The following is an 18,055-nucleotide window of genomic DNA, read 5'->3' as shown; positions in this document are numbered from 1 at the left end:
AGTCTTTCTCTTTTTTCTTTTTTTCTTTTTTTTTTTTCTTTTTTTTTTCTTTGGCGGCGAGACAGCAGTGTGTGACTGTTGTGTCCGTGTGTATTTTTTGTAACAGGTCATATGTAAAAATTTCACTAGTAAAAAGAGTGATTAAATTTATAAAAACCAATTGGTTTCTACATATAGTGGTCCAATTAGTATAATAGATTCTATGTATCATTTCTAATCACTATTATAGGAAATGAGTGAACTTTTTAAAGAATATGATTTTCTAATAATAAAACAGAATTCTACTTTCTAAATAAAGTACACCTGCTTACAGATTAGATAGAAAAATATATTTTCATGTCTATAAAACGTCTTACGAAATCTAAATGAAAGCTATGGATAACAACAAATATAGATTTTATTACATTTTAAAATGTTTGTTTACTTACTTCTTATATGCGTTTGACTTTGACATTTAAGATGTGAACGTTTCTCTTTACGAAAATGTTGCACTTCTTGACGTAGTACTACAAGGCTTTGTAAGATGATGATAAGATCAACCAAAACAAATACATAAAGTACAAACTTTTATTTTCCAAGTATGGTTTTTTTTTTTTGCTTATTAAGAGAGTTGTGTTATTATTATACCTATATAAATCATACTGTTATCGGTCTTCTAGAGGATTGTTTTTGCTTCAAGAGGTTAAATCTCACCCTTCTTTGCAACAAAAAACACAGGAACACTACAACCACGATAAGCGTAAGCGTGATTCCGTTGTTTGTCTCTGTGAAAAAGTGTGCTAGAAGCGGCTGACCGCAGCAAGCGGCTGACCGCAGCTTTTACAGCTACAGTCACAGTTGCTTCTCAGTAGATTGCCTCGGGAGCTTGCTTCTGGGATGAGAATGAAATCAGCGGTAACTGCGTTGTCACCTAACCAAACACTTGTTGTTTTCGGTTTGTATCCCGGGGATGATGCTGTGACTGCGAATCAGAAAGTGAAACTCAAAACGAGGCAAGTAATCAACAATAACAAAGAAGTTGAGATCAAAAATAGCGTCAACTTATAACAGCTAATAGTCCATTTGTAAGTGGCACGGTCTTAAGGATAAATCTCTAAAATGAGCTGGTAATAACAATAATCATCTGCTCATAACATGATAGTGGACAACTCTAATTTCATACTGATAAGAACTCAATCGGATTCCTAGTATAAAAAAGAGATTGCAAGTTACTATTGCAACATAATCACACGTATTTTAAGCTAATAAATGTGAGGAAAGAGCATCAGACCTTCATATATCTGTCCAGGTGCAAGCAACCGATGGTAGTCTGCGTATTCTTGATGAGCTTTAACCTGAACAGCACAAGGACTACGCTGAGTAACTAAGAGCTAACAAAATTTTCCAGATTTAGTTATTTTGAAATTTTAGAAGGCAAGATACTATGCGTATACCGTATAGTTAATTCCCTTGACCACAACAAGCCCAGGCAGTGGCTTTCCCTGGTCTAATGAAAAGATCCGTCCATGAAGTCCTGTCTAAGGTCAAGAGATGAGGGCTTACTTAACAAAAGACAAAAAATATTATATATAACGATGGCAGTAAAGGCGCAAACTTCCATTAATGTAACCAATCTCAACAGGATCAATCTAAAATGATACAACAAGATTAAACATATTGGGTTCTAAAGAAAAGATTAAATAATACCTTCACTATGCTTGCAACAAGATTCAGCATACTCTTTCTATTGTAATCCCAAATGGTAGGAAGCTGTATAAGAAATGCAAACTCTATCAGCTAACTATCTTTGCATGAAACAGTTATCACATAGGTATATAAGATTGGACCTCTGAGGCTCTAGGCCACTTGTTGTCGCTAATTTCCAGAGTCAATTCAAAGCACCCTCCATATATGTAATTCCAATCTTGCATACCACCATAAATTGGGTACCTGTAGAGCGTTTTGCATAAAGCATTAACCTAAAAACTCATTTGTTGCAGAAGATAGAGAGAGTGTACTGGATATGATACCAGGATGCTCCATTTGTGATTCCTTCCTTAAATTCTTTGCTCAAAGACATATTACGGTGAGATTTGCTATATATACGTGCCAAGAACCGGTATGCCTCATCATCAGGACATCCATAATAGTATTTCCTGCAAGAAGGGTGCAGAACAGCTACATGATTTTTGCATCGCATAAAGGACAAAGCAAAAAGCTTTGCATTATGTAAAAAATCATTTTGAATAGAAAGTAGACACCTCCTATCCTCCGTACCATCCCATGGAAAATTTGCGACCAGCGCACCCTGAAAGAAAACCAGGTTTAGCACTGAAGCACGATTTTACTTGATAATAATAAAACCCCTTGGAAATTCTTAAAAGTAAACTGTCACATTGGACATATTTAAGACGCTACAACATGCACAAGTCTGCTACGGAGAAATGTCAGGTAAATTACCCCGTGCAGAGTAGCCGACGCTGTGAATCGTGTATCTCTCAGCCAAGTCATGATTGCCCTAGTTTCAGGTTGCCTCAAACTTAAGTCATCATTTACGGGAAAGAACTGCATTATTAGGTATGAGTTAAGCAAGCCAAACGTGACTTTCAAATTGAATCAACTAATCATGCAAATCACAGCATCGAAGAAAATACTACTTCTGAGTGTGGAAGTCACCATCAGAGAATCACCTGGTCAGGGAAGTCGCGATTCAAATCAACATCGTTTGCATTATTACGTTTCCTAATTGAAAAGCCATCTGGATTCAATGATGGCAATATATGAAGGTGAACATTTTCTACAATCATTTGAGCCTGCATATTAAAATGGACAATATCAGTATTTGCCTATAACCTTTTTCTTAGGCAATTTTAGATGGGTGAAAAAAATAAAATCATTGCCAAGGCATGGTGGACAAGAAGCAAAAAAAATCACATACCAATGGATCCTTCTTATAGTTATCGCAAATCCAGTTTGCAAGACGTATTAAGAGCTCACGCCCTACAGGTTCATCTCCATGTACATTCCCAATGTACTGCGTGACCATTTGTTTAACAAATTAGATTCCAAGAAGATAAAAGCACTACCAATCAACTATCAGAAAGAATCCCAGTCAAATTAAACTATAAAGGTTTCATCTAGGCTTTCACCAGCGAAAATCATATATCTAAAAATGATATCATGTATAGCCAATATAGCTAATCGAGCAGATGTTTTTACCTTGAATGCAGGTTCAGCCTCTATCTCTCCAGGCCTGTCTGAAATCTCTATGACCCACTAAAAAAAGACAAACCAAGAAACAAACACCACAAGGCATCAATTATACTGATTCCTAAGAGATGCACATTGTAAAGTCAGAAGAATTACTTCTGATTAGCTAAGAGGGCATTACCAAAGGAAATCCATTGACACTCTTTCCGATGCTGAAAGCACGTTCCAGAAAACCCTCAAAGAGAGAAATAAAGAACAAAAATCAACAACACCATAAGAAGAACTCTTAAGAAAGAAAAAAACAGAGAGAACAATTTACTGACTTCTCCAACATTACAAGTATCAGCCAAGTACGAAATTAATTACCTGTATAATCTCGAGATCTTGCTACATCTTTTGGTAAAATCTTTCATTGCTTTCTCAAGATCATTATTTGTCATGTAACCTCGAGTTAATTCCAAACTTTGAACAATGAGAAAACAAAGTTATCATCATTACACACATAAAAATAAAAAAAACAATAATGACATCCCTAAATAACAGCTTGAAACCTCTAAACGACATTTTACCTCGGTCGAAGCTCTTCTTGAGCAAATAAGTTCCTCGCAATACCATGAAAACTAAAATTTCCATAACCTAAAAATTAATACGCAAATTCCAGATTAAGCAAGTCACTAAATGCAGCAGTTATGCATAAACCTCAAACTAAAACTAGTATTCTGAACCAATAAATATGATCATTGTTAAACTTATCACCAAATCAAGCGCAATTAATGACGGAAACAGAAAACTACAGATTTGTGCGGTACGAACAGTAACCAAAAAGAAAAGAAAAATTGAAGGTAAGAAAAAAACGTCGGCGGACCTGGGTGGATATAGTCGGAGTGACCGCCTCGAGCGGCGGTCGGAGGAAGGAAGATATAGATCGCCGTCAAAAATAGGAGGCGGTGGACGAATCTGAGCTTGATCATATCTAGAAAAGAAAAGAAAAAACGCAGATCTCTCTGTCTCACTCTCTCGGTTCTCACTTCCCTTTCGGATTGATTCGATAAAGTAGTGCCGGGTTATCGGAAATGTCAGTGGGAGTGGGAGAGGGAGACAGAGACCGTTGAGTTGACCCTGAAGTACTTGGGCTTGAGTAAGTTTCAAAGATTGGATTATGGGCTTTTATATCTTAGTGGGCCTATATTATATTCACTTAACCCGTTAAAATTCTAATAAGTCTTGTTGTTGGAGTTGACTATTTTCTTTCACAAGTGGGAAAACGGCCAAAATCAACCTCAACTATTTGTCAAATGCTTTTTCATACTTAAACTTTAGTACCATGCAAAAATCAACTTAAGTCATCTAAAAATTCAAATTTTAAACTTAAACTATGTGTATTTGGCCGATTTCAACATCTATTTAAACGGTGTTAATTAGTGGGTTAATGGTGCTGAGTCACATGACACTGTGGCAAACACATGGCAAAAAATTCCATACGACATCGTTTTAGTTTTAAAAATTGTATAAAATCAAATGTTGTAGGGTTCGAACTCGGGTGGATGAAGCCCAAATAAAATTGACTTCACGCTATAACCACTGGGACACAACGACATATTGTGTTATGTTTTGTAAGATACATTATTAAACAGAGTTATCTGTAAAGCAATAATTTAATCTTGTCGGGCTTGTCATCTTCGTCTCTCCTCTCTACCTGCAACCATCTCACTATTGTTCTAAAAAGCATCACTTCCTGTAGCGAACCGTCCGCTTTGTTCATTTAACACCGTTTCTTCTTCTACTATGCCGATGAATCTCCGGATCTGTGGAATCTGGGGAGAAGTGTTTGGTTTCTCTCCGTCGAAGCAATTGACCTCGTGTCATTTCCAAATTAAGAGGAGAGACAACCAATAGCGGACCCAGGATGAATTTTAAACCAGGTCAAACACAAGTAAAAAAAAAATTGATGAGGGTAAATGTGTTTTTTTCTTAATAACCATAGGGAAATTTAAAAATTTACCCAGGTCATATGACCTGCCTTGCTTGTACGTAGGTCCGCATCAGACAACCTTTCTAGTTTTGATTATGAGTTGCCAATTTATGATTCAAATTGTTATGGAAAGGCTGAACACAAATCAAATTATGAACAGAGGCTTCTTTTCCAATTTGATTTTTGGATTCTAAAGTTTTTGTTCCGGCGGCTGGTAAGAAGAAGAGACAAATGGAAAAAGATATATTAAAGCGCTGTGAGCTATTAAACGATGAATTAATATGGCTCAATGGTATGTGATAAATTTAGGTGGTGTACGCTCCGCAGGTTCGAGTCCACCTTGTAACCGTCAATATTGTTTTCACTTCAAAACGACGTCGTTTTGAATTATTTTAATTTTATGTGTTTGCCATGGTGTCATGTGACTCAGCACCGTTCACCCGCTAATTAACCCCGTTTAAATAGATGTTAAAATCGGTCAAATTCACATAGTTTAGGTTTAAAATTTGAATTTTTGGATGATTTAGATTGATTTTTACAGAGTACTAAAGTTCAGGTATGAAAAAACGTTTGACAAATAGTTGAGTTGGATTTTGGCCGTTTCCGTGACAAGGTGGCAAGGTGACTCAATTTTATTCATCAGATGGTCTCAGATATTCGAATTTGAACAAACCACAAGTGCGTGAATAAAAAAAAAGAAAGTTAAGATTGAAGCCAAGCAACGCTCTTATTTATCAGATAGTCTTCTTAAGCATTCGACAAACCCATGCACAAGGGCGTGAACTAAAATAAAAGAAAAGAAAAGGTCGAGAATTATATATGGTTATTAATTAGATCATGGTAATAGCTTCTTCTATGCCTTCTTCCAAGACTGACATGAAACTTCGGGTGTTTCTTGCTGAACAATTGGAACGGATCTCTCCTTGTGTCCCAGTCAAGACACTCATCTGACCCATCTTGATCATCGCCACCGTAAAATCTTCAAAAAACCGCTGCTGGTCGATCGCATAACTCTCCACGATGCCACGTGTCCTCTTGTCTACGAAAAGATCCTGGTCGGAAGTGAATAGCCCTTGTCGGTTCATGAGGTCAACGTAGTACTTGTTGTCGAACACGTCGGGACTCCTTATGTCTAACACTTGCGTGTTGCTCGAGTTCGCGGTGGGACAAGTGCGTTTGAGTTTGTTGGCGAAGGACTTGTTCATGGTTGGGTCTTGGTTCGGGTAGAGTCGGTCTGTGAAAGACGGACAATGCGCAATTCCGATGGTGTGACCGCCAGAGAGTGCCACTAGGTCGGTGATGTTGAGGTTTCTGTTGGCGAAGTCGGCGATGAGCTGGCTCGCGTTGGCAAACGGTGGTGGTAAGTTATTTAATGTGGTCTCCTGACTCGCGAACGCTAGTGAGTCGCGTCGCCCAAGTGGCACAGCATAGTCTGGCCCTCCTGACTACATTGATACACAAAAATAATAATTATCTACGAGAATAATATATATGAAATTATAAGCTAAAACTAATTATAGGCTAATGGTTTGTATATATTAGTCATCATCCAGGTTTTAAACTAAAGAGAGAGAGAGTTGGTTACTAGGACGACGGAGTCTCGAGCCGCGAGAGCGAGGACGTCAGAGCAAGAGACGACTTGACCGCACTTTTTCTGGACAAGGGCACGAAGGTTATCAATGACAACAAAGGCTTGTTGACGGAGTGTCAGGTTCGGGATTGATGATTGTTCTCCTGGTCCACTTGCTGATCCAGCTAGCAGCACTGATGCTTCACATCCCTGTTTTTCTTAAGACATTATTTTATCAACCATTACAGAAAATATATAAAAAAAATACATTATAATTTTTCCTCCGAAATTATATGCATCTGATCTGATCAAACTTATTCCGCTTTTCGTAATTACTAACAGTTTTAATAAAAATTGAAGTATATAAAGGTGTGTGCAACTTCCAGGTAGCACTATAAAAGTATAAATATCTAATTAGTATATTGCAGCAAAAGTGCTATACAAATCCTGTAAGTAATTTGGCTAGAGAGGAACATCAGATATTTTCTACAAAAAAAACTATATATCAAATATTTTTATCCAAATATGTAGTTCACATGTACATGCATGATGTTGTGTTTATACTATCATAATCCTGATATTCCCCCTCCCCCCTCATTTATTATTGATTATTTTTTGTTATTGGTGTGCAAATTAAATTATTTACATTTTATAACTGAGATCCAACTAACCTACGGAAAACCGGTGAATAGTATTAATGCTACATGACCCTATATATTAAAGTCTATCCTAATCCTATTGCATAGGTTATTATTTTTTTTTGGTAAAACTATTGCATGAAATTAATGTAGTAGTGCTTGTAGTATAAACTAGTCCATCAAACAATATGACTATTCGATAATATCTTTGATAATTTAGTTACTGATTACACTTAAGAAACCCTTACGTTTTGAAAGAAAGTACGTAAGTGAAAGTAAGAAGCGGACAACCCTTATCTTGTTCGTGAGAATTTCGAGGCGATGTTGTCTTTTTCTTTAAGGTTATTTTGGTCGGATTATTAAAAAGAAAAGTCAAACCTGTTTATTGTATACTTTATGAATTTCATTTTCATACACAACCCGAGTACTTTTTTTTTTTTTTGTGTGGTTCACAATGAGTGATGAGTGGGTATGGTTTTTTATATTCTAAAAACGAGTTTTCAACTATGAGAATATATATATGTGCTGTTACTAAAAAGAATGTATATATATGTAAATTACATTAAGGTTTCTTAGGTTTTAGCACAAGAAACAAAACAAAAGGAAGGAAAAGATATCGAACCTGAACGAAGCAATCATGGAAATGTATACGAAGGATGGCTGCGGCTAAACCAATATCTCTCTTGAAGACTTTCTTGAGCTCTTTTCGGATAATGTTTTCGACTTTCGGACATGCTTTCTGGTAAAAGCTCCATGAGAGACCTTTCACTATAGGAACATCTCTCCTCCGCTCCTTTGCCTCTGCAGTAGAAGACACAAGGTTCAGTGTCACCGCCATTAGCGAGATCAGCATCAGAAACGTTAGCACACGTGTCGAATAACCCTTTGCCATTTTTTTGGTGTTTCAATGAAAGCCTCTCTCTCTCTATCTTCTCTGTTTATTCTTGATCTTGGGAAATAGATATGGACTTTGTTTTTATAGGCAAATGTAGTCCTTTTTTTTTCTTAGGTTAAAAGGATCACTGAAGCCTTTTCCTTATATATATATATATATATATATTTTTTTTTTGCTTAATAAAAGAGAGTATTTTTATCTTGACCCAAAAAAAGGAGAGTATTTTCATTTTATTTTTTCATGAAGAAAAAATATTATTTAGAGGAAATTGTACGTTTGGTGCGTAGGAACAACGATTAAGGCAGATAACGTGTGAGGTTTATATGTTTATATCTTTTAGAAAAGACATAAACGTATATGTCATCTTTTTTTTGAATTTGACAATTAAGATGTAGTCGATCTTGGAATATACGAGTTATTATTAGTCGCATGCATGCGCTTTGGATTGTTATGAACGCGGAGACCGCAGATTATAGTGAACGAGAAACTACGTGCTGCAACATAACAAAAGCTTTGTGTAGAAAGAATCTAAAAAGAATAAATAATATCACCGTCAATTAATATCACTCATCTTTAATTTTTTTTGTTAATGCATGATAACTACAGTACACTTGTACAAACTAAATTGTGTGTTAGTCTAATACCATTTTAATCTATACTAGTATTTTTGCAGCAGTTTTTGCTTAAAAATTGGTTTTGGAAAGTTTTTACATTTAATGTCATTTAATGTTTATATTCATATCTAAACAAGTATAGTTAATTCTCTCTACTATCCTTATAACCAAAGAGAATAAAATATTTTAAATATTCATATATATAATATTCTATAACTAATATAGATATTTAGAATATTTATTCTATATTAAAAAAAAATATTCTATCATCTTTTTTTTATTTTAAAATTTAAATATAGTGAATCATCATATAATATTTAAGGATGATAAAAATGTATATTTTTTCTCCATATATTGTGATTTGAATTTTTTTAAACGAACATCTATTACTCAATTAATATAAAAAAGTGTGTGTTCAACATACATATATCGTAAATTTACCTTATATAATAAATTATAGAATTTTAAGAAGTTTATAATTGATATATCTAAACTTAATAAAAAATTTAAAATTATGAATATTTAAATATATTAAATTTTTAAAATAACACAAACGAGTTATATTACATGACGGGTTATATGATATTACATGACTGAATTGATAATACTAAAAAATAAAATATCATTAATATGATATTTCAATACAGGTTAAATCCTTATTTTATTATTTTAAGAACATCAATATAAAAGATGTCGAATCAAACTGATTTAATTAAGATTGTATTAAAAAAAATTGATGTACGGTATACCACTAATTATATACTAAATCATTAAAATTAACAAAAAAATTACATTAGTAAAATTAATATTAAAATAGTATATTGGAAAAAATAAAATAAAAAAACTTGCTCCATGGTATACCGCGGGTGTTAATCTAGTTTACTGGTATAAGAAAGGAGAAAAAGAATAGTTACTCTGTAAAGATTTCTTAACTAGCGACCGACAACTCTATATCGCGGAACTAATAGTTAAAAAAAAATATAGATTTAGTGATAAGTTGTGTATACTAGTTATTGGTCTTAGAGTCAGAGACCACAAAAATGAGTTGATCCATTTTTATAAAGAAAATATCGACGTAAAACTTTTTTGAAGAAACTCGCTTGACACTTCGACAGTGGACGAATCTCATTATCTCAACACAATCACGCTCGCTTGTGTTGGCATATTCGTTGAGTCAGTGGATCGTATATGGTTTATGAAGATTGTGACTTAGCAGAAATGGTGGGGCATTTGAAATACACCAAAAAGGGTAAAAAGACTGAAGTTTGGAAGAAAAAAAAACTAATGCAAAGTGAGCACGTGATTGTAGAGACCACCAATGACCAAACAAGTGTGTGTTCTACAGAAGCTAACATCTGTATGTGTTTGAGACTCTTTTAGTTTGTGTTCGCCACGTTCCTCTTCTCTTCTTTCTCACTAGTATTAATTAGATATACGTTACGTCCAGAAAACTCGACATAAATTTTGCTTATATATAGTTGGAAAAAATTAGCAGAGCGCTTTTGCTTATATATAGTTGTGTAATATATACAAGAAAGTCGTAGAAAAATAAAGCGTCTCTGTCGCACCGCGTTAACACATGAACAAGTAAAAGAAACATTCCAAAAGCATGGTAAATAGGTAAATTAATCTCTTGTCTGCTTAATTTGTGCTAAGTATATTGGAGTGGAGGGGGTAGTTGGCTTGAACATTAAAATGTCTTTGAAGTCCTCTTCACCTAATCCATGAATGGTTATGTTTTCGTCAACCAAACAGTAAGGTCACTATTATTTATGTTTTATATCATTCAAAAACGTGATATGCTCGGCCTCGCTGTCCAAAAAAAAAAAACGTGATATTCTCTCTTTTTAGTTAGCAGCATAATTGTGTTTCCAAAAACTTAAAAAGTAATAAGTAATTAAAATATATACATCACCTTAAAAAGGTACGGTAGGTATGAACAATCCATACAAGGTGATTTATTTTAATTACTTATTACTTTTTAGTTAGCAGCATAACCGAGATTTCATTTGTTTGTATCGGTCTAATTGTCTGGATTGTCTCCGAAGGTTTTGGGGCGAAGTAATGATAAAAAATAATGGCTCCAAGCATGCAAAAAGCTAAAGAAACCACCTTTATGTTCACACGAATCATGATGGTCTTTGATTACATTATAAAACACTCACATAAACTGTAAAGCTGTCAAAATATATACTATTACAGTATTACCTTATCAGACAGTAGACATCGATTCCTACTCTATTCTCCAACGAAAAAGAGCCGAAAGCAAATTCTATAATTATGCAAAAGAAGACCCCTCACCATTTTTGTTTTTCAAATGCAAATGGTTAAAATTAGCAGCCCACGAGCCAAATTGAAAAAGGTAATAATTTACAAATTAAAAGTAATACAATGAAAAGTACTGGATTAACAAAAGAAAAGTAGACGAAAGTGTTAATAAATAAAGAGAAGAGTTTTGAACCAAAAAAATAATAATAATAATAATAAAATAAATAAATAAAAGAGTTGATAAAAGGAAAAGAAAGACAAAGATAACGAAAACAAAAATACATATACACAAAAAAGAAGATGAGTAAGATAAACTTATAAGAATAGAAGTGTAAACTAGTTTAATTGTTGGAGGAGAAAATAAATTTAAAGAACTCCTGATAACAAAACCAAAAAGGAAAAACAACAAAAACTTTCAAAAATAATTAAATTAAGAACTTAGGCCCGAGTCAGGATAAAGACTTGGGCCTTAATCAAATGAACTGAGCCTTATCTGAATAGCCTGTTGGAAGTCATACAAGACTAGAAAAAGGAAATATATGAAAAGCGATGATTTACGTAGTTTCTTCTTTTCGCATAAGTATTCCCAAAAACAGCTTACACAAAAGATTTATTTTTGAAAAAAATGGCAACTTTAGTCAGTGGAAACTGGAAACAATTATAAATAGTTTGAAGAAAAGTTAATATACTTAAGTAGGCCTATAAAAGTGGCATGAATTGTTAAATTATAATTTAACCAAAAAAAAGCAATTTTCAAATATAGCACCTTAAGTTTTTGTTCCAAAACTAGCACATACTCTTAATTATTTCAAATTTAGCATAATTTTAGTTTTAGAGAAATTATCTAAATTAAAAAAAACTATATTAAATAAAACTAAAAGAAAAGAGAAAATGCAGCAGTCACCGTCTATGCAAAAAACCTAAAAACTTTCAGTTGAATTCGAGAGATTCAGAGGAGAGGAAGAGAAGGAGAGAGAGAAAAAGCTTTGATTTTGAGGAAGAGCAACATAGGGTACATATGGGGAGAAGGCAAGGAGAGAGAAGAAAAGCTTTGATTTTGAGGATTAATGCAGCGAATGAAATCAGAAATGATATTGATTGCCGCCAACGATGCTTCTCTCTCGCTGTATTTCTTTTTCAATCTCAGATTTTAAACACACGGTAAGATCAATATTTTGGATTTTGGATGTGAAACTCGATTCTTAAATCTCATTGCTTTGTCCGATTGAAACCTCTGTTGTGATTAACTTTCCTTTTTAATTTTCAGAAAGTTTCAGATTTTCATTAGATTGGATAATTTGTGATTTGGGTCTGTCAATTTCCAAACCGGTAAGCTTCTCTTCCACTTTTCTATGTTCACTGGATTTAATGAGTAAAAGATATATATGAAATTCAGGAAAGCTTATCTGAAATTCAGGACGACCTTCATAAGCATAGATATAGACTATGATTTGATTAGTTAGTCCTCGATTAGTCTATTTAAGACTTTCTTTTGTTAGTTAACCTTGCTTTTCTTGGATTGCTTGTGAATCTTAATTTATATCAAATTTCTTCTAAGCTTCCCAAACATCTACTATACTTTGATACATTATCTAGACACAACAAAAATAAGGAAACTCAATAGCTTGATTTCGTTATATATCAAGTGTTTGTTTGTATATTCTGTTTTAATTGTTCTGAGTTAACCATGTGTGATAGTTTTGCTTTGCTACTTAAGACACACTAAAATATTTGGGAATTTTGTCTATTTTCTTTACAGAATGCAAGAGTTATCTACTGTTGATAGTTTTGCGGAGATAAATGAAAGCTTAGCCGAGATGGGGTTTTACTACATCCAATATCACGCCCAAAATGCAGTACCAAATGTTCTTAATCTCAGCATCAACATTTTGGAGAAGTCCCGTCAAACATTCTTGCATACCGAAGACTTGGAAGATTCTATATCCATGGTGAAATCAATGAAAAAGTGTGGTTCATCTATCATCTATATCTGTTGTTAGATATCTATGATGGTTGTGAAACATTTTTATATTGTTTTGGTACTCGTTTGATGTTTATGCACTATAAGAGTGTCAAAGATTTCTATTTGACAAGTTAATAGTTGTTGAGGTAACTGTGTTTGAGTTTGCTACATGTTCTCTTTAATTCAGGAAGGATCTCACGAAATTCATGAAAGATTTCTTGAATTTCAGGATGACCTTCATAAAAACGTTTGGATTTTATGATGAACTCAAGAATAGATAATCATATAACACTAATGCTTTTTTGGCTTCATGGTATTTTCTTCCTTTGTGGTATGTTGGTGTTAGTTTGCTACTAGATTATTGTTGGATATGATTGGGTGTTTTGGGTCTACTGTTGCTGATGTTGGGATGATTTTTCATGCCATTTCTGGGTATAATAGAACAACTACGTAAAAACACTCTGTTTTAAAAATTTAGGAAATATTCAGTACTACTTAGGAATGACTTTTAGCAATTTAGGATGACCTTCATGAAAATCATTTCTCAAAATATTATATGATGATTACATCTTTAAAGTGATTTTGAATAAATCTCATAATGGTTGTATACAATTAATCAAGGATTCAATTATATACAGGAATGATTCAATAATATTAGTCCATATGTTTGTTAAGTAGAATGTTTTAGGAAAGATTCTATAATATTCATGAAAATTTTCTTTGAATTCATGAATACTTTCATGAAAAAGGTAAAAAAGTATTAAAAACAAAAAAAATGGCCAGGTGAAACTTATCTTCCTCTTCATCTTAAGCAGGGCTGTGACTGTGGGTTAAAAAAAAGGCATTTGCCTCAGGCCCAAAATATAAAGGATTTTTAAGACCCCCAAATCAGAAAAATATAGTGTATTACAATAATTTAGGGTGACCTTTTATTTCATGAATAACATTGATTCTATTTTTTTTGTTTTGACTCTTTAACATAAGAAGATGTATTCTTCTTAAAAATGATAATCTAGTTTAGAACTCTTTTGTTTATTTACTTCCTTTTCTTTAAAACGGTTAAAACCTGCTTCAGTGCTTCTAAATCTTCATTAATATACTAATTTATGTTTATAGTAATTTTTGTTTATGAATTATGATTGTGATGATTTGATATATTATTTTTTCTTAAATTTTTAGAACCTAAATTATGAGCATTTGGTGAAAAAGTTTATTGAAATATAAGAAAAACTATAATATTGTTTTATTTTTAATAATTTATATTATTTTAAAATTATTTTACATTTATTTTATTTAATTTTTTTTAAGAAAGTTTTTATGTCAATCTCGCCTTAAGCCCCGGTTAGTCTGAGCACAGTACTGTTCCTAAGAAGAAGAAGCGTACTGGTTTTGTTTCATCATCAACATCTGGCACTAAGAAGAATCAAACCAATCTCATTAAACCCATTTGTTCTTCTTCTAAGAACCAAACTAAACTCACCAAGACCTCCATGGATAAGTTTCACAAACTTAACTCCACCAAATCTTCTTCTAACACGACTAAGACCGGCTCCGAGCTCATGAATCTCAATTCCGGAACAAAACCCACAAATTCCACAAAACCCGTTAATTCTTTGATCAATAAATCAGCAGATCTGTCCAAATCAGGCTCATCCAAAAACAAAACCACCACAAAATCCTCAAGTTCCAAGCTTTCTTCACCTCTTATAGAGAATAAATCACCATTCTCAAAACCAGTGACCAAATCAAAACCAATCGAGAAAGAAATCAAACCATTTCTGCTTAACAACAAAGAAGACGAAGAGTTCGTCAGCTAATTCAGAGATCCACCAACTAAATTTCAAAGATCCTTGTTCCCAGAACTAGAACGAATCTCAACCACATCCAAGAACTAAATCAACAAATCCAACAAAGAGATTACCAAAAACTTCAAACCCTACTTCAGCAACAAATACGTACCAACCATAGAATTACGAACAGATTCACACAAAATTGTCTGATTCCTGAATTAAAAGCTATAAGAATCATGTCGAGAAACTCAAAATCTGTAAACAGAATTGACACACAAAGAAGAAGTAGTGTCGATGGAAGCTTCGCCGGAAGCTCTAGCGCAAGCATTGCCGAAAGTTTCATTAAAGTTCTTAAAATCATTAAGTAAAAATTATACTTATATTACTTATTTAAGATAAAATAATAATAATACTACTTTTGGAACATGTGAGCATGTGTACTAACTTTGGAAGAAAAACCTAAAATAGTGTTATTCTAAGGTATTTCTCAAAAAAAAAATCTGAAATTATAAAGATACGTTTAAATATGTACAGTTTCAAAATTACTATCTCGTACTAAGTTACTACTAACCCATTCTATAAATTAACATACCAACATATGCTTTATTTTGTGTTCTTAAATCTTAACGAATTTATTTTATAAATTGCTGGCATAATTTAATAAATTTATGTATGACTTTTTTACAAATGATTTCAAATTATTCGTTTTATATATAGTGTAAACAATATTTCAGATAATAATTATATATGAGTAGTATGACCAAAGAAAAGACATATCTCAACAAATCTATGGTGAACTTATTTTTGGGATACGAATCAATTTTGTTAAGTATCTTCTACTTATAATTATGATTTCTGTCATGTCTGCCACTAATTAAGTTACTCAGATTTGTACTCTACTTTGATTATTGTTGATGATGTCCCTAGACGCATCGTGAAAACTATCCGCGAGTCATCACTTGAGACCAATATTGGTATAATGGTATTGATGATCAAATATTCTAACACAAACTAGTATATGTTTGGTATGTATATGTTTCCAATTCGTTGTTGTTAAAATCGTACCGCACTTCTCTTGCAATTGTTCCGTCTGTTAGTATTCGATGCTTAAAACAAACTAGTACACTACATGTTCTGATCAAAACATTTTCTTCTGTTTTTTATTCATGCAATTTTACATATACAAAGAAAAATAGGACTCCGAATCTCTTTTAATTAGAGTCTAGTTAATATACTATAGTTTAAATCGATTTAAATAGTTCTTATAATCGGACACTAACCGGGGAGAATCACATAATTGACTATAAGCCTTTCGGGGTATCATCTAATTGAATCGGGCGAAAGACGACACGTGGTGCCTTAAACTTTATTCTCAAATTGTCTTTTGTAATTTGTAAAGATTCTGAAATTTAGTTTTTAGTTTAATAAAATCAAGACTGTGCGCTAGGGGTTTCTTTTGGTAGGACCGTTCCTTGAAAACAGATCGCTAACCAAAACCTGATGTTTTATTTGATAATTATTATTACGTACGGATAAATATACCGCAATTTTAGGTCAATGAGAAGCCAAGTTTATGAAACCGGTGAAGTGAGAAAGTGTGGATCTCCGATCTCGTGTGCAAAAATAAGTAACGAATTGTGTCGATTATACTTATTACTTAAGGTAAGCTAGCTAGGCTGTCAAGTGTATTCGTTAACGCTGTTTAATTTTGATGTGTGGTGTGACATCGGAACTTATATGTAACTTATGTAAGATCCCATGCAATATATATCAACGTAATGCATGCTAGCTATGTATTGATTAAATTTATATGACTAACGCAAAATGTTAATATATAATATGAAATGTCCATTCATGTCACGTCATGCTATATAGTGTATGTTGTTATTGGTAGAATCCAACAGTTTGCATATAAAGTAAATTAATGTCATGAGTTTTGGGTAGAAAGAAAAATAATCAATTTTCTTTTTGTTTGAATTATAGTTTTTCCCAAATACGGCATATGTCCCAAAATAATTGTGTTGGAAGCATAAAACATTGTTATATACAATAGAACGGATTAAAAATTCAAATGCGTGCGTACATCTCGTATAATTAAATCAACTTGGAGGTTATTATATCAACTTGGTGTACGGATTATTCTTTTAGCTGTGAAACCATATTGTGGATGGTTGGATGCTCCACTAGTACTTCATCCCATTTCGCATCATTACCAAACAATTCTAACATTAAGAAAACTAAATTATCTGTTAATTATTTTAGAGATTTATTTTTGATCATGCATCATATCACATTATCACTGATCTGGTCGTGTTACTTAGAGGTTTTTAGAGAAAAGGGTTTTTTTAGAGGAAAAAAAAGAGTTTTTTTAGAGAGATAAAGGTCTCTCATATACATAGATCATATAATAAAGAACTATATATATATATATATATATATATTATACAATGTAAAATTTAAAGGAATTTATTAATTGGCGATGATAATTATTCTTAAACAATACACTAATAAACATTACTTGAAACCCCAATGGCTGACCAAAGATCGCTATGTTATGGTCAAAATTCTCTTATCAAGAATAAAACTTTCTTTAAACTTTTTTTTGTCTTTTTTATTCCTGCATGTTTATTGGAGACCAGTAAAAGTTTGAGAGGGACTAGAGACTTCGCTCGTTTGTGTATCTCGGTATTGTATCTAGATAGATTCAACATTTAGATATATGTAGCATCGATATTTAACATATTAGATATTTGGTTCTAGCCTTCTAGAATTAGTTTTTGCATATGGAAATTGCATTTGAAGAATATCTTCTTCCTACTATGCAACATTGTGGTATTTTAACAATAAATCAATTAATATATATACCACAATGATTCCTCCAAAATAATTTTATTTTAAGAAATTGTGCATGATCATGATTAATCAAATATTGATAAGAGTATAAAGGGCAACCTTAATTATCCGAAGGCATCTTGTCCTTCTTTTAAAGATTCAATGTCCGTCGATGGGACCATAAGTTTAGTGCTTCTTGTAGATTAGATATTTTTAATATTTATGTTGTATTCCTCTTCTTTTCACACATATCCATCATCTATATAATGATTACATTTTGTGTTTATTTTTTAGTAATAGATATGTTTTATTAATTTTAAGGGG

The 18,055-nt window shown here is 32.8% G+C and overlaps 2 protein-coding genes, 1 long non-coding RNA gene and 1 pseudogene across 3 annotated transcripts; 2 read left to right on the top strand and 2 right to left on the bottom strand.

Annotated features, from left to right (window-relative positions):
- On the bottom strand, positions 454 to 4,281 carry LOC104701827 (carboxypeptidase SOL1-like). Its single transcript, XM_019227749.1, is given in 16 exon segments — positions 454 to 813; positions 816 to 961; positions 1,271 to 1,334; positions 1,434 to 1,517; positions 1,687 to 1,749; positions 1,827 to 1,929; positions 2,010 to 2,135; positions 2,241 to 2,287; positions 2,440 to 2,544; positions 2,670 to 2,792; positions 2,918 to 3,013; positions 3,199 to 3,255; positions 3,371 to 3,401; positions 3,556 to 3,651; positions 3,759 to 3,825; positions 4,055 to 4,281. Coding segments are annotated over 16 exon segments (1,491 nt in total). The 5' UTR covers positions 4,161 to 4,281; the 3' UTR covers positions 454 to 636.
- Positions 5,864 to 8,394, bottom strand: LOC104701826 (peroxidase 12-like). The gene is made up of 3 exons (XM_010417570.2): positions 7,992 to 8,394; positions 6,747 to 6,941; positions 5,864 to 6,606 (listed from the first exon to the last, which is right to left on the bottom strand). The coding sequence occupies exons 1-3, from the start codon at positions 8,259 to 8,261 to the stop codon at positions 5,992 to 5,994; spliced, it is 1,080 nt and encodes a 359-aa protein (XP_010415872.1). The 5' UTR covers positions 8,262 to 8,394; the 3' UTR covers positions 5,864 to 5,991.
- Positions 12,291 to 13,201, top strand: LOC109125596. The gene is made up of 3 exons (XR_002032715.1): positions 12,291 to 12,307; positions 12,414 to 12,475; positions 12,906 to 13,201. It is a non-coding gene; the product is annotated as an uncharacterized LOC109125596 (long non-coding RNA).
- LOC109125480 lies at positions 13,885 to 15,109 on the top strand (annotated as a pseudogene).

This window comes from Camelina sativa, chromosome 7 (assembly GCF_000633955.1).
Source record: "Camelina sativa cultivar DH55 chromosome 7, Cs, whole genome shotgun sequence".
NCBI lineage: Eukaryota > Viridiplantae > Streptophyta > Magnoliopsida > Brassicales > Brassicaceae > Camelina > Camelina sativa.
This window is presented reverse-complemented; position numbering and strand designations above follow the sequence as displayed.

Excerpts from the sequence above, each read along its gene's own strand:
- LOC104701826 (XM_010417570.2), bottom strand. The coding sequence starts at position 8,261 with ATGGCAAAGGGTTATTCGACACGTGTGCTAACGTTTCTGATGCTGATC. Across the intron at positions 6,942-7,991 it reads TCCATGATTGCTTCGTTCAG|GGATGTGAAGCATCAGTGCT; the intron begins GTTCGATATCTT and ends TAAGAAAAACAG. Across the intron at positions 6,607-6,746 it reads CTCGAGACTCCGTCGTCCTA|TCAGGAGGGCCAGACTATGC; the intron begins GTAACCAACTCT and ends GTATCAATGTAG.